This window comes from Thamnophis elegans, chromosome Z (assembly GCF_009769535.1).
Source record: "Thamnophis elegans isolate rThaEle1 chromosome Z, rThaEle1.pri, whole genome shotgun sequence".
NCBI lineage: Eukaryota > Metazoa > Chordata > Lepidosauria > Squamata > Colubridae > Thamnophis > Thamnophis elegans.
This window is the reverse complement of record NC_045558.1, coordinates 82,919,379-82,945,158: the sequence shown is the minus strand read 5'-3', so window position 1 is coordinate 82,945,158 and position 25,780 is coordinate 82,919,379. Positions and strand designations below refer to the sequence as shown.

The window sequence follows — 25,780 nt, the reverse complement described above, 5'->3', positions numbered from 1 at the left end:
TTTACAAATTTACATTTAATGAGAATCTGCCCTATTGGTGCAAATATTAAAGAGGATGGTGCTTTCCCCTTCCTCATCCAGCAACCATCCAGTTGGCTCACAACCCCAGCATTAGAGAAATAGAAAAATTCCTACCTTCCTTTCCAAACAGTAATAGTGAATTCAACCCTGCTTTCTTTTCCTCTGCTGTTTGGAAAGGATTGGAGCATAGTACATGGGATGAACTGGTGAAAGGAAGGATCCTTCCAGAGGGTTTGATGATTAGATTATGGCGGGGACTTTAGGGCAGGCCATTACCGGGGAAGGAGGGCTCGCTACGTCACAGAGATCCCTCCTTCCGGCCCTATGAGTCCCACTCCAAGGCCAGGTGGTGTGAGTAATCAGGACCCTGGCCTCAGGCTGCTGTCGCTAAATGCCAGGTCTGTAGTTCATAAAGCTCCTCTCGTTCGGGACTTAATTTTAGACGAGAGGGCAGACCTGGCATGTATTACTGAGACCTGGCTGGGCCCGGAGGGAGGAGTCCCCCTCGTAGAGATGTGCCCAGAGGGTTTTCAGGTGCTCCATCAGCCGAGAGCTCAGGGAAGGGGTGGGGGTGTGGCCATTGTTATCCGAGAGTCTCTAGCACCTCGTAGGATCCCTGCTCCGGAGCTTGTCGGGTGTGAGTCCCTGCTGGTGAAGTTGGACCTCAAGGGTCAAGTGGGTCTGCTGCTAACGTACCTGCCTCCTAACTGCGTTGCAGCAGCCCTCCCCTCGCTCCTCGAGTCGATAGCCGAGCTGGCAGTTGAGTTCCCCTTTTCTCAATCCAGAAAAGACCGAGTGGCTGTTGTGTTTCCCTCCCGCGAATTGGCCAAGTGTTCCATCTCTCAGGCTGGGGGATCAAATTGTACGCCCCTCAGACAGGGTTCGCAACTTGGGAGTCCTCCTGGACCCACAGCTGACTTTCGAACATCATTTATCAGCTGTGACCAGGGGGGCATTTGCCCAGGTTCGCCTGGTGCACCAGTTGCGTCCCTACCTGAACCGGGAGGCCCTCACAACAGTCACTCGTGCCCTTGTGACCTCTAGGCTGGAATACTGCAATGTGCTCTACATGGGGCTGCCCTTGAAGAGCATTCGGCGACTTCAGCTGGTCCAGAATGCGGCCGCGCGAGCGATCGTGGGTGCACCTCGGTTCACCCATGTAACACCTATCCTCCGCGAGCTGCACTGGCTACCTGTTGATCTCCGGGTGCGATTCAAGATGCTACTTATCACCTACAAAGCCCTTCATGGTATTGGACCTGGGTACTTGAGAGACCGCCTACTGCCAATTACCTCCACTAGACCGATACGATCGCATCGATTAGGCCTCCTCCGAATTCCATCATCTAGCCAGTGTAGACTGGCAACTACCCGGAGGAGAGCCTTCTCGGTGGCTGCTCCGACCCTCTGGAACGAACTCCCCGTGGAGATTCGGACCCTCACCACCCTCCAGTCCTTCCGCGCCGCCCTAAAGATCTGGCTGTCCCGGCTGGCCTGGGGTTAAGACTCTAACCCCATTCGAATTTGTGTGGCTGTTGTGTTTTTTAATATGTTGTATTGTTTGTATGTTGGAAATTGTTTGTCCTTCCCCCCCCCCTTTTTTTTGAACTGTGAGCCGCCCTGAGTCCCCCCAGGGAAAAGGGCGGCATACAAATAAAGGGAAATGAAATGAAAAAAAATGAAAAATGATGTAGCCCAGGGGCTGTAGTTTGGAGACTACTGCTCTAACTGAAAAAGCACCCAAAAGCACAAGGATTTGCAAAGGAGAAGAATGGGCAAGAGATTTTCATCATAACAATTCTTGTTCTGGTGCTGCCTTGAATACAAATTATGATAGTCTAATTCAACTTATACCCTGTTTCCTCAAAAATAAGACCTCTCCAGTTAATAAGCCCATACGGGCTTTTGAGCGCATGTGCTAAAATAAGCCCTTCCCCAAAAATAAGCCCTCCCCAAAAATATTGCAACATAGCAGCAGTCATGAGGTGACCATGCTCGCCACCTCCTGCACCTCAAAAATAAGACCTCCCCGAAAATAAGACCAAGTGCTTATTTTGGAGGTCAAAAGAAAATAAGACCCTGTCTTATTTTGGGGGAAACACAGTAGTAGTGTTTTGTTACTTCTATCATTATAACTATTTCTCATGTAATGTACCAGGTTATTATGTCTTAATTCTTGATTCCTGATCCAGTAGCATTGAAATTCAAGATGTGCTAGCTGCTATTTTGTTTTATAAGCAAATTAATTATAAACTCTTTTATCTTGCTTTCTTATATTCTATTTAAGTTCCCTTTGAATTTAAGTATTGGTATGAATACAAAGTTGCAAAGTACTTGTGGAATTAAATTCCTAAATAATTAATTGCAAATGTTACATTTCCTTTCTAACTCCAAATTCATCTCTTTTTAGCTTTAGCTGCTATACTTGGAGTAGTTCCATTTTTGGGAACATACTGGGCATCTACACCTGCAGTTCTAGATCTTTGGCTTGTTCAAGGAAAAGAATATAAAGCTATGCTTCTCTTCATTTGTCATCTATTGCCAACTTACTTTGTAGATACAGCAATCTATTTGGATATATCTGGGTAAATATTTTAATTTTTTTGTTTACTGTGCTAAAAAAGTTCTATAACAGATCAGTGTCCAGAAATATCTAGATGAATTGTTTATATTATTAATACTGGCATCTTTATTATTCATAATGTTAAAAGAAAATAAGCATGGATGCCACTCTTAAAGATGTGATCATTTTCAAAATCATACAGTAGTTATGGATTAGGTTATTTTCAGGAAATAGAAAATTTATAAACTGTATGAAGTTCTTCTACACAACAAAAGACAGCATATAGTTAATGTGTGGAGTGGAAAGAATATCCCTGGAGAGAATGGCTTAAATATTCATGATTTTCTTCAACATTACTTATGTAGACCCTTTACCATGTTTCAAACTCTATTTTTCTCTTTTCTGTACAAGACATGTTTTTGTGTCTGCAGAGAAATATCTTTGCTTGTGATTAGATATTAACTTCCTGCTTTTTGTGCCTTTTGATGATTAGCATATAAAATCAGCTTTCCACTGATGGTTTTTAAATGATATTGCAGTAATTTCATTTATTATTTGATTGCAGAGGAGGTCATCCCTATCTGACAGGACTTGCAATAGCTGGTGGAACATATTACCTAGGATTAGAAGGAGCCATTATAGGCCCCATACTCCTTTGCATTTTTATGGGTGCCGCTAAAATCTACAGTGCTGTACTTGTGAGTCCAACAAATTAATTACCTGCTCTATTACAGGTACATCAGTCTTTAAAGATTTATTGGTAAACCTTTATTCATCTATTTGTTAGATTTATAACCTGCCTTTCTTATAAAAGCTTTTAAAATATAACGTTTGGGATGTATTTAATTATTTATTTATATTCTCATGTAATAAGCATGTGTGATACATTAGTAGGTATTTAGTAGGTATGTGGACACACAGGCACGCACATACAGAGACAGAGAGAGACAGCGTGAGAGAGAGAGAGACAGACAGAGACAAAAATGTAAAGATAAAATGCAGATTTCCTATTAAGTAAATAATAAAACTAATAAAAATTAGTTTAGTAATGACATGGTCAAAATATGGGTTTTTTCTTATATAATTTCTATATTTAATGCTTACATAACTTGAAAAAATGTTAAAAAGGAAACAAACTAAATTGAAAAAGATGAAAATGCAAAATTATTCTAATGAAATAATTTATAAATTGACATCCTTGCTGCAAATTATTTCACATTTATAAAATCTATGACTTTCTAAAGTGCACATCATTTAGATTAAAAAAAGGAATCACTATGGTTTTTAGTCCACTAGTCATTGCCAACTACAGGGAGTGCGCATCTCTGTTTCAAGGCCATTGAACTAGCATTGTCCAAAGACATTTCTGGGTCATGTGGCCAGTATGATTAACAAAGTGCTGTTATCTTCCCACTAAAATGGTGCCTATTTATCTACTTGCATTTGCACGCTTTCAAACTTCTAGGTAACAGAAGCTGGGGTGAGGATGGCAGCTCACTTCATTATGTTGTGCTTGGGTCTCGAACCTGAACTGCTGGTTCCCCAGTCCATAAGCCCAACATCTTAAAACCAGAGTCACCATGCTAACTTATGTATCAATTAAACAGCAGTGAGAATAATCTCTGAGGCTGCAAATAATGGAGGCTGCAAATAATAATGCATCAACATAATAAAAAATGATTTTCAATGAAGTTAAAAATATGTTTCCAGGAAAAAAAAACAATTTAGGGAGAGCTAGAGAAATGTATTTCTTAAAGCTCTTATTATCATAGAATTTACTATAAGCCATAGCAATTCTTTTGTTATCTTTTGTTGTCTAGCTGATTTCATAACTAATTCTTCAATCCATGTTTTGTGCAAAAATGCTGTAGTTTTGTCATAGAAATAATAAGGGAAATGTTCATAAAAATTCCAGTTAAGAAATGGTGAACTGAAAATGGCTCAGCTAAAAGTGGAGCCGATAACTGCAGCAGAATGAAGAGCCAGCTAGTAAACTGGTTCTTTATAATATTTCTCTAGACAAGCAGAGACTTGGCCTCACCCACAGACAGTTGCTGCTCATGAGAAAAGTGTAAGACAACAGCCCACATTTTAGAGCTCTGGGGGAATAAGGAAATAGCCATCTTGCTCAAACCACAGTCAATGCTTTAAGACTAGTGGATCAGTGTTCACACACTCCCTTTTCTATTCATTTTCCTAAATTGCTTGTTAACTGTTTTTTTAGCTATATAAGAACCTTTGGAGGTTCTTAAATGCTTGATCTTTGGACAAGTCTGAAAACACTGGGTGAGTTGTTTCCAATCTTCAATCAATTCAATTAACTGATGAAGCAAAATAGTTTAATATTGGATTCATTGAAGAATATGAAGAAAGTTGATGAAGTCTTAATAATTAAAATGGATATACACATAACAAACCAAGAGAGTGATGTGAATAATTTTCCTGCATTGGATTTACAAAACAGGCTTGTTAAAGCATTCAGGAATTTTGTGAGAAGGGACTCAATCAATCAATCAAGTTTTAGCACGGAAGTCCCCCAAGCCCTGGGCCACAGCCCGCTATCAGGTTGTGGCCTATTTGGAAGGGCCATGAGAGGAGGGCCAGTGCGTGTATTCACATGCACAGCTCCACTTGCACAAACATCACCCCACAGGCTTCTCTTGTGAGGAGCTGTGCACAGCATGTGCATGCCAGCCTGCCACTTGTGCAGCCTTCGTCTCCCTTTGATATACACTTTGGTCAGATAACTAGTATCTACTACTGCTAGATACATTTCTGTGGTATTTACTGACGGATCTTGATATTGTTCCAACTACCCAGCTCTGCCTGTTTTTGAGTTTAAATATATTAAGGACTCATTTACACAGTGATACTTGAAAATTTGTGAAACCTTTTGAATGTTTGATACAATTGGTAGAAGAGGGAGCACTACACAATATCTTACTATTTATTGCAATACAATGCCAAAATATTTGCTATACAGATAGTCCTCAATTTATAACATAAATGTTAGGCTCAACAATTGAGCCTAACTTTTCTGTTGCTAGGTAAGAAATTTGTTAAGTGAGTTTTGTCCCATTTTACTTTTCCTGCAATATTTCTTAAATGAATCACTGCAGTTGTTAAATTAATAATAAGATTGTTAATTGAATCTGGTTTCCCCAGTGACTTTGCTTGTCACAAGGTTGCAAAAGGTAATCACATGATCCTGGAACACTGCAACCATCATAAATGGGAGTCAGTTGTCAAGCTTATAAATGTAAATCACATGATCACGAGGATGCTGCAATAGTCATAAGTATGAAAAATGGTCGTGTCATTTTTTTCAGTGCCTTTGTATCTTTGGATGGTCACTAAGATAACTGTTGTAAGTCGAGGACTACCTGTATTAGAAAACTTTTAAAAGTTTAAATTTGTGATTAAAATTCTGTATAGTATTGAAAAGATTATATTCCAAATAAGGAAGTTACCATGTACTTATCACAGTACTTAAAAAAGATGTATTGTTGCATTTCTGGTTTTTGAATTGTTTAATTTTTATTTTTTACACTATCAAGCTGCAAATACTTTTGATTCCTTCTAAATTCTGTATTTTAAGTATTTCAGTTATTTTATAAAGTATTTATTTCTAATAAAAACTTTCTACTATTGAGGTTAAGATTGATAAAAAATGTGAGTTCTTAAATTTTGAATTTATTTTTATCCTTTTTATTTTTTGTTGCTTTTTAATTAAAAAACACAAAAGTAGCAGTAATAGTGATACATACATTGCGAAATAGAAATAACACACATACAGTTCTTTAACCAAAAACAACATTTTTATGTGTTCTTTTTTCTCTCTGACAGTAATATTAAAGGACACATTCAAAAGTTTGTGAAACCTTTTGAATCTTTGATATTTCTGGATAAATATGACCTAAAATGTGATCTATTTTCCACACAATCGGAAAAGAACCTTTCACACTCATACTTGATTACTATCCCTTTTAATTTCCCCTTTAAACAAATTGATAATCCTATTGGTTTACATATTTTTCCACATAGAAATAGGTAGTTTTAAATAATTTTTGTCAGTAAATATGTCAGGTTCCAAAGGGTAATGAAAACAGCCAAACACAGGAATGGTTTGAAATGCAGTTTGTATTCTTCCTTCGGAACAAGGAACATTACTAAGGCAATGAATAAATTGTCAGAGCTGCCACCCAGTGCTCCCCACCACCTTTTATTGTTATTTAGTAATTAGGATAACCTGCACCTCGTGTGTGCACACACCCATACCCTCGTAACCCAAAACAAACACCACCCAGCAATTAATCATGGATTGTTGTCACTAGTTTTGTAGATTTACTCAGCTGTTTGTGTAGGAGTTAAGCCTGGTGACTCTTGGCAGCTGGCCCAGGTTTTTCACCTGAATGGCAGCTCCAGGCTTCTGGGTTGGCCGGAGCTGACATGCGGGCCCCCCATCACGGAGACAGCATTTGGGGAGCTACAAATTACAGTCAGTTAGGAGTCGAAGGACCCCTTCCCCCTGGTTTTGTGGGATGTCTGCGGTGGAATCTCGCTATCAGGTGGGTGCCCTGCAGTCCTTGCTATGAACCCATGTTGCCTCCAACAGGGGATAACCTTTCCATAACACAAGGTATTGTACCCGTCCCCTGTGCCACCTGGTATCTAGTATATCTTGCATTACATAGTGCTGTTCCCCATCTACAGTAACCGGGGCTGGCGGGTCTCCTCTGATATCAGATGCCTGAACTGATCGGAGCAGGCTGCAGTGGAAGACTGGATGTCCCCAGTAGAGGAGGGAGTCTTAGCTGCACTGTGTCTGGGTTAATAACTTGCACAATTGGGAAAGGCCCAAGAAATTTGGGCCCAAGATTTTTATATGGCAATGGTAGCCTGAGATATTTAGTGGAGAGCAATGTTCCCTCTAATTTTTTTTCAGTGTGAGCGGAAAAGTATAGTGTTTGAGCGGTACATTTTCATGCCTGAGCACCTGAATTTTTTTCACAGATGTCACCTAAGACAACAACGAAATCAGTGTTATTTGAAACTCAAAGTTATGTTTATTCAAGGGACCCGCTTAATTAAAGTGTTCTATAATATCAGTATGACTTATAATACTGCAAGTCTGCAATATTAAAATACTTGTATAGGGAATCCCTGGGATCCCCTGAAGAGATCAAATCACAACCAGTATGCCACCTTCTTGGTATATTGTTTTTATTTTCATTGAGTTTTTAAAAATGAGCATTATTTCATCCTTTTTTTCTTTATTTTTGATTGGTATCTGCAATTTGTGTTAATTCTGTTCATACATATAATATAAATGAAAAACCCAGCTCTCTTAAAAATCTTTTAAGTTCTTTGTGGTGCTCTCTTTAAGAATTGGCCAACTAATATTTCTGTTCCCCCAACTAATGCCAGGCAGAGTTAACTGAAAAAGTAATTTTTCGTGAAAGGACATTTTCCTAGTATTTATGAATAACAGTTCATATTTATATCTGCTAGGTTTAGCAGAGGATGACCAATTATTCTAAAACTATTATTGTTGCTTGTATCTCCTAATTTCAATATTTTTCTTGACACTCAGTATATCTTGCAACTATTTGCATTTGGCAAATAAATAGAGTAAGTGATTATGCTTTTAAAAGACATTTAAGTAATTGATAGTAATTAGTATTTTGCATGTTGTGCGCAAAAACTGAGTATTCCATACTGGGGGAGACATTCCCCAAAACACAGCAGGAACAAAAAAGATAACATTCCCTCCCCCTCTCCTAAAAATCTTTCAACTGGAAAGTTCACAATAATTACATGCACCTCTTAAAGGAGCCGTTGCAAATACCCATTTTTTTTACCGTTTTACTGAAATGTGAAAACTCAAGATAAATGTTTTTAATTCATTGCTAAGGAGGGAGGGGACAGGGGGTGTTTATTGTTTACTACTTTATTGAGGGCTCCAGACCGTCACCCTCCATCTTGCAAAAAGCATGATCTCACACCCACTAAAATCTTCCCCTCCGCCTCAGTTCATTATCCCTTTCTGCAGCCACTTTTCCTCCTCCCTCCCCAAGATTCACCCACCAACACCAAGAGGAACAGGAAAAGAGGCGCCTTCTCTGCCCGGTGCCCCATACCACTGTGCCCCGAAAGCCAGCTGGAACCCCTCAAAGTGGCCGGTTAATTAGCTTCCCCACTTCAGTCAAGTGAAGCCTCTGCCAGGAGGGGGTGGGCTCAATCCAATCCGAATGGGAGCCAACAGCCATCGCTCGTTCCCTGCTGGCTCTAGATTGTCCTGGGAACCGGCAAGTGTGAGCAAGAGAGGGTGGAAGACGCCCGCTTTCTCTCCCCGCCGCCTAAGTCCGGCTGCACAACCAACCACAGAGCAAAACTTTCCCTGCCTCCGCCCCGAGAATGGAGAGGTATAACTGCTGTGAAATAAATCAGCTTGGATGTTCCGCAGCTTGGAGCAGAATCGGCAGGGACTCCAACCATTATGCAAAGAAAGCCCAGGAGCGCAAAAGTTAGCACCGGGAGCGGAGAGTGGCCTCTCATCTAACAGGAAGTGTAACATTGAAAATCATGCGCGGCACTTGGAAACTGCTGCGCGGTGTTTCCTAAGGCGCGCACCTTAGAGGGAACACTGGTGGAGAGGTATACCCTCTGGCCTAGATGGAAAGGTCCTTGCACCTTCCTCCTTTTATTGGCACTCTTTTTATATGTGGCAAAAGAGTGACATAACGCATCCCTCACCACTTTCCAAACCTTTTGCATCCAGGCTATCCACTCCTGCGAGGTCGTAACATCTGGGTGCACCTGAGGATACTCCGGAATTGGGATGAACTCCTGCCCTGTAGCCACATGAAATGGGGTAAACCCCATACTTTTGTGCACTGCATTGTTATATGCAATCTCTGCAAAGGGAAGGAGTTCAGCCCAATCAGTCTGTTGGTACTGGACATAAGTAGCACCCCACCATTGCGTTTGCTCTCTCCGCAGCACCATTTGTCGCGGGGTGAAAGGCTGTACTAAGCTCCTGTGAAGACCCCACCATTGCCACGAATCTACCCCAGAACCAGGCAGTGAATTGCACTCCCTTGTCTGAAATTATCCTTTTGGGGATGCCATGGAGTCTATATACATTGGTAATGGGAAGGCCAGTACATGCTACAAAATGAGCCTACTTGGAGAACAGGTCTATTATCGTCCAAATGACCTTGTCCCTTGGCTGTCCGGTAAATCTACGATGAAGTCCATGGCTAACTGTTCCCATGGCCAAATTGGATCTGCCACCTGTAAAAGTCCAGGAGGCTGGCCAGGCCGGGCCTTCATGGTAGTGCAAACAACACAACTCCTTACATATTCCTCTATGTCCCTTCTCATGTGGGGCCATCAGAACTGGCAATTTACTAAATGTAGAGTCTTGAGGAACCCAAATTCCTCAAGCCGAGAGAACGTTGTGGCAGCGACGCAGCATTGCCACCCGTACCCCACTTGATACATATAACCTTGACCCCTTCCAGGCAAAGCCCTCTCGCTGTGTTAATAATATTTGATTTTCTTGAAACCACTGGTCCATTGGGAGTGCTGCTTTGATTGCTCTGGAGAAGTCCTCCCCCTGGGCATAGAAGTTTGGTGCCAGTGCAGCCTCTTGAGTGGTTAGCACCCTAGGCTGTGGGGCGGGATGATAGCCTGCACTAAATCCTCCATTTTATTATGATACTGTGGTTTGTGGGAGAGGGCATCGGCTAAGAAGTTCTTGCCCCCCAGTATATTTTAATTGGAAGTTGAATCATCGAAAATACAAAGCCCATCTAAATTGTTTGGCGACAATCTTTGTGGGGTCTGGAGGGCCTCCAAATTCTTGTGGTCCGTCCAGACCTCGAAGGGTATTCCTCCCCCTTCTAGTAAATGCAGCCATCTCAACAAGGCCCACCAGACCACAAATGCTCCTTCTCCCAAATGGGCCATTTGCGTTCGGCCCCTGACAACTTCCTCTAGGTGTAGGCACACAGCTGCAGAACTCCTTCATTGTTCTTTTGTAAGAGGACTGCGGCCACCGCCACATCACTGGTGTCTGCCTGAACCACAACTGGCTTAGTGGGTTCTGGATGTTTCAGTACTGGCTTGTGTGCAAATAAAGACTTCAGATGCTCAAAAGCTTGCTGACACGCTGTTGTCGGTCGAGGGTTTGTCGTGAGATGTTTTATGTGTAAGAGGTCGGTTAGTGGAAGGGCCACTTGGGCAAGGGACGGGTGATAGAAATTGGCAAACCCCAAAAAACTCTGCAACTGCTTGCGGGTTTTGGGAGCCTACCAGTTGAACACCACCCTTTGGAACCTGACGAGCTCCCACCATGGCTGAAGGTACAATGCTTGGGTTGGAGGCTGGGGCCTTGGAGGACTCTGCCGTGGCAACTGATACAACTGTACTGGAAGCTGTCAGGGCCAGCAGGATAGGCACCATTGGATGTAAGGTCTAAGGACCACTTGGTGGCATGGAAGCCTACAGCAGAACCTTTGGAGGCCGATGTGGGCCAAGCCCGTGCAGGGGATTGGTGTCTAGACTTGCCAGAGACTCAGGACCACAGAGGCTGAATCTGGATAATATTTTTGACTCATTTGTTTATTTTTTAAGTGTTTTTTATTTGACATTTTCCAAACATTAAAATCACAATTACACTTTTACAGCTTTCTGTTATCGGTATTTCTTTTTTCTGATTTTGAGTTTTCCATTTTCCATTTTATTATCTTATGCATATTCTTCTTTGTTTCATACTTTGTCATTTTTACAATATATACATGTATGTACAATATTTCCATCTCTATTGCTTTCTAAGTATATGCCATCTTTTTTCATTGTGTCTGCTACGTATTCCTTATGCATTGATTTTACATTTCTTTTTGAGCCATTTATACCACCTGTTCTATATCTTGTAGTACTATGTTTCCTTCTATATCTTAGTTCCATCATTAGTTTGCCTATTTCTGAGCATTCTAGCACCTTTTTAATGATTTTTGCATTTGAGGGAATGGTTTTTTGCTTCCAGCTTCGGGCAAATGGGATTCTGGCAGCAGTAATTATATGAAGCATTATATATTGGATATCCTTACTAATATTTTTTTAATTATTCCTAGAAGAAACAGCTCATGGTTCATGTCAATTTTTTGTTCTTTTAATTATTCTAACCATTTTTGAATTTTTGTCCAGAATTCTTTGGCTTTCGGACATGTCCACCACATATGATAGAAGGTCCCCTGTTGGTGGTTACATTTCCAACAGTTTGGAGATCTATTTGTGAACATTTTGTCCAATCTCACCGGGGGTAAATGCCACCTATAAAACATTTTGTAGATGTTTTCCTTATAGGATGCTGACATTGTCAATTTATAATTTTTTCCCCATAATTTTTCCCAGTGCTCCAATTCAATATTACACCTGAAGTTTTCAGCCCAAATTATAATTGTTTCCTTCACGGTTTTCTCCGCCATTTTGAATTTTAAGAGACAACTGTATATTTTTGTATTCATTTTTTCTTCTGTTCCTGTTACTATTTTGTCCAATTCTTGTTCGTTTTGAAATCTGTATTATACTAAATCTTTTTAGTATCTCGTTTGAATTTGTAGATACGGCCACCAGCCTAATTCAATTCCCTGTAATTTTAACTCCTGATTTGTTTTAGGTTTTCCTTGCCCATCCAATAACTCCTTATATGTCAATATCCTATTCAAATCTATTACATTGGGGTAGATAATTGCTTCCATGGTTGATATCCCTCTAAGAATTTTTGTGTAGAAGTTTATTTTGATTTTCACCCATATTTCTAATAAGGCCCCTCTTACTTGATGCCTCTGGAAATATTTATGGGCTTTATTCTTTCCCTCCAGATAAAAGCATGCCAGCCCAGCTGTAAATCATGGTACTGCTGCTGCCTGATAGTAAAGCTCCCAATCTGGGATGTCAAATCCTCCTTTAATTCTAGAGTCCTGTAGTAATTTTAATTTTATCCTAGCTTTTCCCCCCAGCCAAATGAATTTTAAAATTACTTTATTTAGTTCCACGAAAAATGTTTTCCCTAATGTTTTTTACTTGATTATTAAATTGATTACATTATAAAAAATATCTGGGATATATAAATATACTATATAAAAATATTAACATATACTATATAAGTCAATATAAGTTTGTTTTCACATACGCATATGTCCACTGGGTATTATCTATAAATATCTATGAGAATATATGTCAGAAAGTATAAAATATAAAGATCTTTAAGGTATTCTATATAAAGTTCCAATTCTAGTTTTAAACGAACAGCTATACAGTAAATAATATCTATACAGGATTTTATATAATTTTATAAGGTTACTTAGATAGCACAGATTTCCGGACACTTAGAAAGCTCTTTTTCCTTGTTCTTACTGTTGTATCAGTTTCTTCTCCCTTATTGTCCTTCTGCCTGTGATAATTCTCCAGCAAGTTCAAGCTGTCAGTACATTTCCTCCATTCCTTCTCTGAATGTTAACTCCGTTTTCTCAAGGTTCCGCTCCCACCACTCAAGTGCCGCTTTTTTTCTGCCTTGGAGACTCACTTACCCTCCAAGCTATAGGTTCATACTTCCTGAGAGTCACACCAATAACTCCTCAAACTCCACCGATACTTTCAGCTGTTTCCCTCTTCTCGCTTCCCTCTCCATTTAAAGAGCTGTCACGCCTCCGGATCCGGCCATAAAGGCTAGTCCCTCCCGCGCCAGATTTGAGAAGTTTCTCCTACTATAACTTGTTATCCTCCAAGCTTCTCCTCTCTGTCGTTGGTCCCTCCTAGACCCAGCTCTGCCTTTGCAAGCCTCCTGACACAGAAAATAGGGCAGAAAGAACAGAGCCCTGTTCTTCTGCTCCACACCGGCGTGACTCCACCCTGGAAGTCTTGACTCATTTGTTTAATTGGGTTTTCTTTGTCTAGTTTTAGAACTTATGTGAAGAACTGTGGTACTCCCTCGGATGATTCCACAGAAACCTCTCTAGATATTGGGGGAGGATGAACCAATACCTTGCATGTCAGGAGCTGACTTGATTGAGGGCTCTGAACAGCTGTCTGTGAAGAATTTGGCTCCAGGTGGGGAAAGCATATGGCTGTAGCTGGTCAGTAGGGAGAAAGAGGAACTGCTTCTGCACCTGATCCAAGAACATATAAGGCAGAGAAACGACAGGAGTAGGGAAGGACAGCCAGACTATTCATGAAGAGGAAGCTTTGCCCTTCTTGATGGAGTGCATCGGAAGCTAGGTATTTAGCCCAGCAAACAAATGGAAGCAATCCTGGGAACAACATGTTTGTTTCCTAGCTGTGTTTTTTGGTTATTGTGATTCTTGCCTCACTTTGGATTGACATCATTCCTTGACTTGGATTGTGCCTTGAAAATTCTGAACTTTTCTTGCCTCATGAGCTCTCTTGCGTTGTGATTTAAGTTTACCTGGTGTATTTATTTTGATTGGGAAATTTTCAAGTGCCTTATGGGCTCTTTAGCCATTGTCGTGGACTAGCATTGGTCTGCTTGTGGCTGGACTTAATTGTGACAATTCACAAGGATAGAACACATTTTAGATTATCGATAAATTTTGAAAACTAAAGAAGATTCACAAACATTTCAAGGTTTAAAATTTAAATATTTAAGATTTAAAATTTTACATATTTACCTTTATACTGTTTTAATTTTTTAAATTTTAAATTATTATTTTTTTAAAAAAATATTAAAAAACAAACTCATGGCAAAAGAGACTGATGTTATGACTTGCAAAATAAGTTACATGTTTGAGCTTATGTTCACAGAAGATTCAAATTATATATGTACCAAATATAAATTAATTGAATTTAGAAGAAAAAGTTAAGAGTCTAGAAACAATTCTAGCCACTCTGAAACTCAACCTACAAAACCAAAAACCCCAACTTAAGCAAGAACACTATGGCAAATTGAACACAATAGAGAACAAACAGCTTCCAAAAAATTGACCCCATATATGAATCTAAAGAGAAAGACCAATGGAAATATATTACTTATAAAAGAAAACAGCCCCCAAGAGCAATGCTCCTACTGTCTACTCCAGTCCGCCTCAGTGAAGCCCCTCTAGAGCTGAACAATCATTTTCATAATGTTTACAGAGGTATGGAGCAAAAATCAAAGATGCGACTGAGAATCTAACTAAAATAATAAAACCCCATAGATTATACCCCTTTCTTCTACACGTGGGGGTGAATGACACCTCAATGTACCTGAAAATAATATCAAAAGATTAAGAACAACTAGGGAAGAAAGTTAAGGAGTTAGGAGCACAAGTGGTTTTTTCATCTATACTTCTAACAAAAGCAAAGAAACAAAGGAATCGAGGAGCCTATGTTGCTATGAAATAGTCACCCGATCTCAATGCTCCGAAATCGCCGCCAATACTTTTATCGCTGGATGGTGCAATCGGACCTAAACTGTCAAGAGATGGTGTACAGAAGACTATGTTTTGCTGATCACAGGGACATCGCTAAGTCCCTGATTGATGCAGGAGACGGTCTCTCAGCTGGCGTTAAAAGCTCAGCCCCCAGGCTGACGAAGTAGGGACAGCTCCAAAACGGAAGGAAACGGAAGAGAAAGTGTTTACAGCTGGTGAGGAATTTTTATCCATTTTAAAAGAGACTGCCTATAAAAAACTTAAAGCTAATTTAAATCTAAGAATTAAAGAAATAAGCGGCGGAATTAAGCTTTGGATGGTTTTGGTCAGTGTGCTATCTTAATTTTTAAACATTATTTTCATGGATGGAATTTATGCAAACCGTTTGAAATGAATGGATCAAGTTTTCTTCTATAATTTTTACCATTATTTTCACAACCTACGGACTAAACTTCTCCTTATTCATCACTATATGTGTCTTTCACTCTTTTTCTGTATTTCATGTAAGAATTTGACTTTTTTTAACTTGGAATATTAAAAGATACAAAAGAACAAAGAGAATTGCAACAATTGTAACAACAAAGGGAGAGATAACACTGCCATTCGAAGACTGGAAACTTGAGTATTAAAACAAAATACTTCTACTTTCACTACTGATTATCCTGGTCTGAAACTTTAAAGTCTCACAGTTTGTTTATAGAAAGTGATAAGAAGTAAAGCACCATTTGTTTATACAAATGTTCCTTTGAAGTATATCCTTAACCAGAGATCTCATGGTGAACCTAGGTGTAACCTTGTAAAAATCTTCCAAGTCAGAGCAGCAGTGTTTTAACAGCTGGAAACAATGGCTTATTTCCAACAACAGAGAGAATCTATCAGCTTGCAAGAGATAATGGTTGCAATACAGAAACTATCAAATACATTTGAGAAAATGTTTGAAAAATTAGAGCACCTAACAGAAAAATATGATGAAAAGGATGTAGATGCTTATCAAATGGGAAAAATAGAGAGTAGAGTCCCATGCAATAAAGAGAAAAATGGCTACAAAGAAATCAAATCTGCTGACATCTATGGTGAATGGTTTCTGTCTGGAAATGGAAAAAGTGGAATATGGAAAGGGGAACTAGATGGATGGAAACCCTACACTAGATGGCAAGACACAGAAGAAGAGAAAATAAAAAAACTTATGGACTTAAAGAGAGAAATTTTATTAGTAACACCATTGATAACAACACTGACAATTAAAGACAAGCTGATTAAGGAAAAAAAAGAAGGGCATTGAAATTACATGAGAGAATCAATAAACAATGAGTTGCAAAGAAGAGTCCATACAAACTTGATTAAGGAGACGATTAGAGAACTGATGCGACAAATGGCAGAAGACATGAGACTGTTTTGCTACTGGAAAGATACAGGCTGATAGATGAAAGTGTTTAATTTAAAACTAGTTGGACTTAGTGAAATTTAGTGACAATAGATATGGTTAAATAAACAATTGAAAATGATAATAATGTATACATATGTATTGGTATAACAAGTAGTAATTGGATATGAATATTGAATGGTACTTATGAAAGGAAGATGAGAAATGGTTTGGTTACATATAAAGATTAATAAAAAAGAACTAAATTATGATAATGATATAGTCAAATAAAGGAGAGATAATGATAACAATGTATATATAGGTATGGATTCAACATGGGAAAATTGGATGTAAATTGTAAACAGTGATTTGGAAAGGAAGATTAGAAACATTTGTTACTAAATGTTATTGATGTTTAGCTAGAATAGGCCATAAGGAATAGTGTTTTGGGGATACTAGAAATAGCAATAGCAATAGCAGTTAGACTTATATACCGCTTCATAGGGCTTTCAGCCCTCTCTAAGCGGTTTACAGAGTCAGCATATTGCCCCCAACAACAATCCGGGTCCTCCTTTTACCCACCTCGGAAGTATGGAAGGCTGAGTCAACCCTGAGCCGGTGAGATTTGAACAGCCGAACTGCAGAACTGAAGTAGCCTGCAGTGCTGCATTTAACCACTGCGCCACCTCGGCTCAATAGCAAATGAGATGCCAGTATGTGGTTATGTCTTAGTTTTGGTATGTTTTATGATGAAGGATGTTTAAAACAATTATAGTCAAACGAGAATGGGGGTAGGATGATGGTAATATGTACAAATATATTTGATTTAAAATACTAGAATTAATATGAATCATGGGTGACTGTGAAAGAAATGCATGGAATTTTTTTGTAACCAACTGATACACTTTCTACAGTATGTAAAGAGAGGATTTTTTGTGTTGTGTCTGTTTCGAAAAATAAAAAAAAAATTAATAAAAAAAGAAGCAAAGGAATTTAGAAACAAACCACTGATTTGAAATTGGTGTCATCAACAGAACTTAGGATTTTTAGATCATGCTCTGTATTACCTTACATGAAGGGCTCCTGGCAAGTGCTGAACTGCTCCTCACAAGAACTGGGAAGTATTTGGAAAACTGATTCACTTTATCAGAAAAGCTTTAAACTAAAATTAAAGGGGGAGGATCTAATTCCAACCTTTAGGACCTAATTCCAAGCAAATAGAACTAGACAACCAATCAGATAAAAAGGGGAGTGAAGAGGGGGGGGGGAAGAAAAACTCCAAACAAGGTAGATGTAAGAAGCACACTTGGGGTCAGCCACAAAGAACTTAAATGCCTATACATTAACGCTCAGTTTAGGGAGTAAATAGTGTGAACTTGAAATACTAATACATGAGAGTAGGTATGATATAGTTGCCACCACAAAAATTTAGTGGGATGGAACTCATCATTGGAATGTACTGATAGAAGGATATAAACTATTCAAAAAAAAAACCAACAAAGGAGGAGATAGAATTGCATTATATATTAGAGATCCTTCCTCTCCATAGAGATACACAAAGCCAAGTATGAAAGCCTCTTTGAATGCTTATGGAACAACATAAAATGAAAAAAGAATGACATTATCATTAGTGTATAGTACTATAGACCTCCCAACTAAGCAGAAGAAATAGATGATGTTGCTAATCAGTTAGCAAATGTATGTAAGAAATCACACTAGTAATGGGGGATTTTAAATATCCAGACATTAACTGGATATACACATACCTATACTGGACCTATTCTTATTAGCAGAAGAAATGATAGAGAAAGTTACACGAACTTTGGGGGAGAGTGAAAGAAAACTTGACTCCATTAAGTTGAAGTGAAAGGTTCTTTTATTAAAAAGATGTTAGCTTCGGTAAAGTCAGGCTAGCTCTGGATTTTGCATGGTGAAAAGAGATTTCTCCTCATCCCAGCCTCTCCCCATGACCAATCTGTCTTCAGCAATCGGAAATCACTTAGATGTTTGTGGTAATAGGCATTCTTTCTTAGGGTTCCTGGCCTTGGATTCTGGTGCAAAGGTTCTTTGGACTTCATCACCTGTCATTCCCACCGCTCTTTATTTCCCATCATATACACACAGCTTTATTTCCTATTTATCCTACCCTCCATTTCTAGCCTTTGATAGCAGGATGCCTGTGAAGTCCCAAGCTGCAGCTGGTAGACCTGACATTCTTCCCCCTTTGATAGAGGCGTTGGTCTAGCAGAGGACAATGTTCAAGTCTGTCAAGATCCTTCTGTAGTGCTGACTATTCCTGTTAGCTTGGTGTCATCTGCAAATGTGATGATTCCCCATTGATCCCCTCATCCAAATCATTGAAGATGTTGAAGAGTACTGGGCCTAGAACAGAGCCTTGGAGTACCCCACTGCATACTTCCCTCCATATAGACACAGTTCTATTGAGGACTACACATTGAGTGTGGTTGGTCAGCCAGTTACGAATCCATCTGGTGGTGATAAGGTCTAACCTACATTTTTCTATTTTAGCAAGTAGTCGGTTATAGTCTACCTTATCAACTGAAGTCCAAGGAGATTATATTGGCAGTATTCCTTTGGTCCACTAATTTTGTCACTTTGTCAAAAAACATCCTAAGGAGCAATTTAAAGCCGTTTCCCACTCATCCCCTGCCTTGATCGTAACTTGATAATATGCCTCCCACAAATCCAGTTTGATGAATTAGGGTTTGATGAATTGATTTTAATAAATATTTTGCATTTTCTATAGATAATAAAGCACTATTATAGTATATATTGTATTCTAGCATTCACTTTGGTTTCATGAAACTTCGTTGTTTTGCATTTGTATTTTATGATATGTGCCTTTTACTAAGAAAATATACTCTATGTGTGTTATGAAAAGATGAAATAGCCATGGCATTCGAGTAATGAAAGTACTATGCAAAATTGGAATCAAGTTCATTAATACTTAAGTAATAAGAATTGCATAGGCCAATTTTGTTCATATTTATTACTTGACAGGTATATTGCATAAGTGAATACAAAATCAGAAAAAGTTTAAAACTTCACCTTACTGTATCATAAATATAATATTTTCCAAAGGAATTTGTACAAAGAACTAGCTGCAAATGAATTATTAATCATTAGTTATTTATATCTTGCTCATCAAAATATAAAGCATATAATTATGATAGCTAACAAGGAATAACTATGGTCATTCATTCAATTTCTATAGCCACCCATCACAACCAAGTTACTAAGCAATTAGGTCCCATGACATTGAACTTCATAATAATGATACTGTTATTTAATCATATAAATTCTATCCTAATTATGTTGTAACCGCAGGATTAACCGTGATGCCCCTCAGTTCTGCCCACATCTCATGTTGTCTATTTCATTCTGTAGCTCTCAAGTGAGTAGCTTAGTATTCATAATTCACAAATTTAACATGTCCTACTTTAATATTCTAGAATATACTTAACTGGTTTAAAGCAGAATTTTCATGCCAAAAAGAAAATAAAGAAAGACACCAAAGATATTCTGAACAAGAGAAAATGGTTATTTGCTAGATCACAAAAGATCTGAGTGACTGAAAAATAAGAACCTTACATTTGCTAAAATTACAAGTGAGTTGATTCTGGGAGAAAAAATGTAGGGTGTTCTTCAGCACCATCTAGTTGCAAAAAAGAATCTGTAGATCTGTTGCTGAGTCGAATGGGAGCAAGTCTTTGAAAGCTGTTTGGAGAATAAGGTATTTGTACTCTGGCTCTTTGGGAAGGTACCACCATCTCATCACTGGATAACCAAGGTGTAAACTTCATGAAGGCATTTTGCTCAATATCATCTGAAAATACTGGATTATCAATGCCTATTAAAAAGTCCACCAAAGGAAAAATCAAAATTAAATAAACAGGAACATGGTAACTTTCATACTGTATTAGATAGACTATTGCAAAATTGGAACTGAACAGAGAACTTAGTTGGAATAGCATTTGCTATTTAAAAAAAACCCTAGAACTATTTTAACAAAGCAAGTTTCACAAAAGTCCTGCTGCCTGGACAACATAGTGGTTGAAAGTGAGCAATAGAACAGTTTAGTTCTGAATGTCATCTATGGAATTTAAAAAATATTTTCTTTCCCTTGTTTTTCCCAAAAAGGAAACTGCATCCTCTAGAATAGTGATGGCTAATCTTTTTGGCACCGAGTGCGAAGTGCATGAGTTCCAAAGCGCATGTGCATGCCAGAAATCAGAAAAGCAGAGGATCATCTAGTTTCTGGTGTGAATGTGTGTGTGAACACCAGGTGTCCAGTGCCCATGCACCGGCTCCGCCTGGCCTTTCGTGGGTCCTCACGCCTCCCTGGCCACCTCCTTTCCTCCCATCGGGATGGCGGGACATCCTCATCGACCAGGTTCCGCAGCCCCAGACAGGGAGAGAAAGTAGGGCCGCCTCCCTCCGCTGAAAAGCCAGAGCCACTTCCTGGCCTCAGAGGTAAGGGGCATTGGCATTCCTGGGGCTTGGGTTGTGGGGCTAGCAAGTGGGAGAGCTTTGCCCCAATTCTGGCCAGGATGAAGCACCCCCAGCCCACCACAAAGAAAAAGCTAGTGCAGTCCTTCTCCGATCTCTTCCCGGCCGGCGTGCTTCTTACTCCTCAGCGATGTCTCCATGCTGTACTCTCCTCTGGCCCTCCTGGGGCAGTTCTACTCCCTGACAGCTGCTCCTCCTTTTTCTGCTCCAGCATCCTGGCTGGGAACTGCAGCACAAGAACCAACACCACCCCCTCACAGCGGAAGGAGCAGCAGTTAGGGTGGCCAACTGCCCAACCAGGAAACCTTGCCCCACTGCCCCGTGTGCCTGAGTTGGCCAGGTGCTCTGGAGCACTGCTATGAGCTGGAGCACTGAGGCCATGCAAGAAGGGAGGGAAGCCCCAGTGTGTTGATCTTGGCTGGCAGCTCTGCTCCCCTTGTGGATTCCGGCATGCACATGCACACTGGCCAGCTGGTCTTCATGCGCACCACAAACTGGAAGGTCAGGTGGCCAGCGCATGTGTGTGGCAGAACCCAGAAGATCAGCTGCTCTTTTAGTTTCTGGCATTCCTGCACGTGTGAAGACCAACTGGCCGGTGCGCCAAACCCAGAAGAAAAACAGGCAATGGTTCCACATGCCCAGAGAGATAGCTCTGTGTGTCACTTCCGGCATGCATGCCATAGGTTCGCCATCACGGCTCTAGAAAGTGTGAATAAAATACATTTTATTCTGTGATATGTATTTGTGCTGTTTTAACATGTTTTGAATAATGACAATTTCCTCACAGTGCTGACAAATAGTGCATGTATCTTCTGTTACATGTTTCTGGAAAATAAATTTTTGTTTTTATATATCTATGTAAAAAAAGACAAGCCAACAACCACAATGCTACATAGTTACTATGGTATATATTAATTTCTTTACCATTTGTATCTGTGAAATTATCTTCGTTGAAGTAATCCAGGAAGTTTACCACTCCATCTAGCTGTGGATTGCCATAATCATTTTCCTCTGGTTCAGAAAACTCATTTTCTAGAATAAAATAATATTTTTTATATAACCAAGATATCGTATTTTTCAGAGCATAAGACACACCTTCCCTCAAAAAAGAGGGTGAAAATCTGGGTGCGTCTTATACACTGAATACAGCATTTTTGGCCTCCCAAAACTCCGCACCCTTCACCAAAATGGCCATGCATAGCCTTTAGAAGGCTTCCAGAGTGCTCCTGGGGGCTGGGGAGGGCAGAAATTAGAGGACAAATGGGCTGTTTTTTGTTCATTTTGGAGCCTCCAGCCCCCGGAACACCCTAAGCCTCCAAAAGCCTATACATGCCCCCCCTTTTAAACAAAAAATGCCCTCTTTTTAAAAAAATGGACCATTTTTTGCTTGTTCCCCCCCCCCCAGCCCCCAGGAGCACTCTATAAGCCTCCTAAAGGCTATTCATGCCCCTTTTTTTGGCATAAAACGGGCCCGAAAAATGGGCTGTTTTGGGGAGGTCTGCAGAGTGCAAAAACTTTTTTTTAAAAATGTGCCTCTTCAAAATCTTGGTGCGTCTTATAATCCGGTGTGTTTTATACTCCAAAAAATATGGTCATTAGCTTCTGAGACAGTTTGCTATTTGTAAAAGTAAATTGATATTTACCATATTTTTTGGGAGTATAAGATTCACCAAGATTTTGAAGAGGCATTTTTTAAAAAAAGTAGGTAGGTAGATAGAGGAATAGAGAGGGAGAGAGAGAAATATAGTAGAGAGAGAGTAGGTAGGTAGGTAGGTAGATAGGTAGGTAGGTAGATAGAGGGAGAGAAAGAGAGAGAGAAATACAGTAGGTAGGTAGGGAGAGAGAGAGTAGGTAGGTAGGTAGAAGGAGAGGGAGAGAGAGAGAAATACAGTAGGTAGGTAGGGAGAGAGAGAGTAGGTAGGGAGACAGGGGGAGAGAGAGAGAAATACAGTAGGTAGGTGGGAAGAGAGAAATACAATAGGTAGGTAGGGAGAGAGAGAGTAGGTAGATATGTAGATAGATAGAGGGATATATATATACATACATACATACATACATACATACATACATACATACATACAGTAGGGAGGGAGGGAGGGAGGGAGGGAGGGAGAGAGAGTAGGTAGATAGGTAGGCCGGGAGATGTTTCCAGGTGCATTTATCCATGTGCTGGAGAAGGAAATCGCTGACAAACCTTAAGACTTTGTTTCTTCTGTCACAGCGCTTGATCAATGTAATTCTCATCAGTTAAAAGGCTTTCCGAAGGGGGGGTAGTTTTTGCACTCTGCAAACCTCCCCAAAACGGCCCGTTTTTCACGAAAATGGGTCTGTTTTTTTCAAATAAAAATCATGAATAGCCTTGGGGGGACTTGCAGAGTGCTTCTGTTCTGAGGGGGACTAAAAAAGAGCAAAAAAACCCAGCTCCTTTTTCACAAAAACAGGCCAGTTTTTGTCAAAAAAATTGCATGCATAGCCTTATGGAGGCATATAGAGTGCTGCTGGGAGCTGGGGCGGGGGCAAAAATCAGCCCATTTTTGCTCATTTCTGCCCTCCCCAGCCTCCAGGGTTTGTCTGAAAGCCTCCATAAGGGTATGCACAGCCAGTTTGGTGAAAGGGCGGGGCTTCGGGAGACAAAAAATGCTGGATTCGATGTATAAGATGTACCCAGATTTTCAGCCTCTTTTTTTTTTTTAGGAATAAAGGTGCGTCTTATACTCCGAAAAATACAGTAATTTTTTAAAAAAGTATTGAATGTAACATATATTCAAACGTACCAATTTCCCACAAAGTAAAACAATTTCAGCTCTGATTTCTGTACAAATAATACACATAATTACAATTTCTCAGTCTCTAAGTATGTTCATTGATTTCTGTTTTATTGTTAGGCTTTTATCATACTTTAGAACTTCTAAACTATTTGTATGCATAGCTCAGAGTAAAAATTTATGGATAAAATGAGCATGATTATCTCTGAATGGTTTAAATTAGTTTTTTTCCCCTGCATTCAGGTCAGTGTTCTGGTGATTGCCTAGACAAGCCCTGGAATCTTCTTGACAAGTTTTTTAGAAGAAGTTCGCCATTGCCTCCTTCCTAGGGCTGAGAGAAAGGGACTGACTCAAAGCAAGACTAGAAGTTATGGTCTTTGGGTTTCTAGGTTGATGTTTTAACCACCACACCGACTTGCTCCTATGTTAAATTACAGATGCCTTATAAAATGAGCTTGTTTCCCAAGATAAACACTGAAGGTGCCTGAATGTTTTGACAACAGATTGAATAAGGTTGCAGAAATATCTCTTTTAGTCAATTTTCACTTTTTATAAGTAAAAATGTGTTCCAAAGAATGATGCTGCTGGTGGATAAAAGTTTGGTTCTTATTTTAGTCTTCAGGTAGTGTATTCTAGAATTTTCAGTACAAATAGATTTGCCAGGCTTAGCTGGCAATACAATACAATGCAAAGTTTGAAGCTGAAAGTCAAAATGTGATCTTAGAAGATTTGATTACCATCCATTTCATAGACACTCAAACAAAAAAAGCTGATAAATACAATAAAAATTGGAAAACATTTATTCAATACAATGTTAGCTAGCAACAGAAATAGAAAATATTTATTTTCGTATTTCTACTCTACTGAAAGGCAGAGATTATATCAATATTTACTCAATATTTATCTTTTAAAAAGGACATTTAACTTTTCATTATTTTAAAAAGTGCATTTACCTTTAACATATGCAGGCAGGTTTCCATCTGGTAGGACATTACTATTTTTCTGAAAAAAACAAGAAATGACCATACAAATACATATTCCATTTTGTACAGAATATATACATTTTAATATGTGCTATGTTTTTGCAGACCTAATGTAATACAGTGTTTATATTTTATTTTATAATTAAAAGTACTTCATTAATAAAAATATATTGCCTATTATATACACATTTTCAATTAATTTTAACTTTACATAAGCCAATTTATAAAACTAAATTTCTGTGTAATGTTCTGAAAGAAAAATAGGATTTTACAAAGGTAGTTTATGCTCTCCCATAACATAGATTCAGGTGACTGATCTTAAAATAGTAGCATAACAGTAATAAACAAAGGAGACAAAGCCATCTTAGGGCCTGCAGACTTTCCCTTTGCCACTCTTCTATCCTACACTCTCAACGAATCTGATCATTTTGAGGAGGGGTATGTTTTCCAGCAAGCTAGAACCCCTCCCGAAAAGATGATTAATTGACACATTATGTATCTCTTTGGTATCATGTTTAGTAGCTGTTCTAGATTTCTACAGCCCCAACAAAAGTCAGTGTTGTGAAAGGAAAGAGAGAAGAACTATTGCCATTGTTGCTGGTATCTCAATGTTTCTTTCAAGTCAACTATCACTTTGACACCAGCTGTTAGATTAGAGATTCTGGAGGCCCTGGAAATCTCCTGCTATCTGTTCACTTCTATCTCCCCATTCAAATAAAATCAAGAAGAGGGAAAATTGCAAAATTCAGTACTGAATTAAATATTCAATATGCAAACATATCCAGGCTGTAAAAACACAGTCATTGAATGGCAGTAAAAAAGATGCAGTGCAGATATGCCTAAGAGGGGCAGGTGAGTGGAATAGTCTTTCAGGAGAAGGAATGAAGACATGGTGCCAGCCACGGGGATGAGAGATATTTTTGATGACCGAAGTAAAAGCTTGCCCTTCTTCACCTTTTGGTATTGGATGACATCAAAGTCCATACCTCTAGGAGTTGTTTCTGGAGTGGCTCGGGACAACCTTCATATCTCCATGGTAATCATAGAGTTTATTTAAATAATTTCTAATGGCCATACACTGGACTTTGTTTTTACTTTGGAGTGTTTGGCTAGTGATC

At 39.3% G+C, this 25,780-nt stretch overlaps 2 protein-coding genes across 3 annotated transcripts in view; one reads left to right on the top strand and one right to left on the bottom strand.

Annotated features, from left to right (window-relative positions):
- TMEM245 (transmembrane protein 245) overlaps positions 1-24,579 on the top strand; it is a 56,680-nt gene extending 32,101 nt beyond the window's left edge. Inside the window, exons 15-17 of one of the 2 annotated variants that reach the window (XM_032236828.1) lie at positions 2,432-2,606; positions 3,150-3,318; positions 23,923-24,579. In XM_032236828.1, coding sequence (XP_032092719.1) covers positions 2,432-2,606; positions 3,150-3,300 — 326 coding nt within the window. In that variant the 3' untranslated portion in view covers positions 3,301-3,318; positions 23,923-24,579. Of the gene's footprint in view, positions 1-2,431; positions 2,607-3,149; positions 3,319-4,808; positions 5,708-23,922 lie in introns of those variants that run through there. The other variant, XM_032236827.1, reaches the window with a different exon arrangement.
- SLC9A3 (solute carrier family 9 member A3) overlaps positions 19,892-25,780 on the bottom strand; it is a 63,235-nt gene continuing 57,346 nt past the window's right edge. The window contains exons 16-18 of the mRNA XM_032235895.1: positions 24,633-24,681; positions 21,734-21,946; positions 19,892-20,333 (exon numbers count right to left, since the gene is read on the bottom strand). Of these exons, the coding sequence (XP_032091786.1) occupies positions 20,008-20,333; positions 21,734-21,946; positions 24,633-24,681 (588 nt within the window). The 3' untranslated portion in view covers positions 19,892-20,007. The remainder of the gene's footprint in view (positions 20,334-21,733; positions 21,947-24,632; positions 24,682-25,780) is intronic.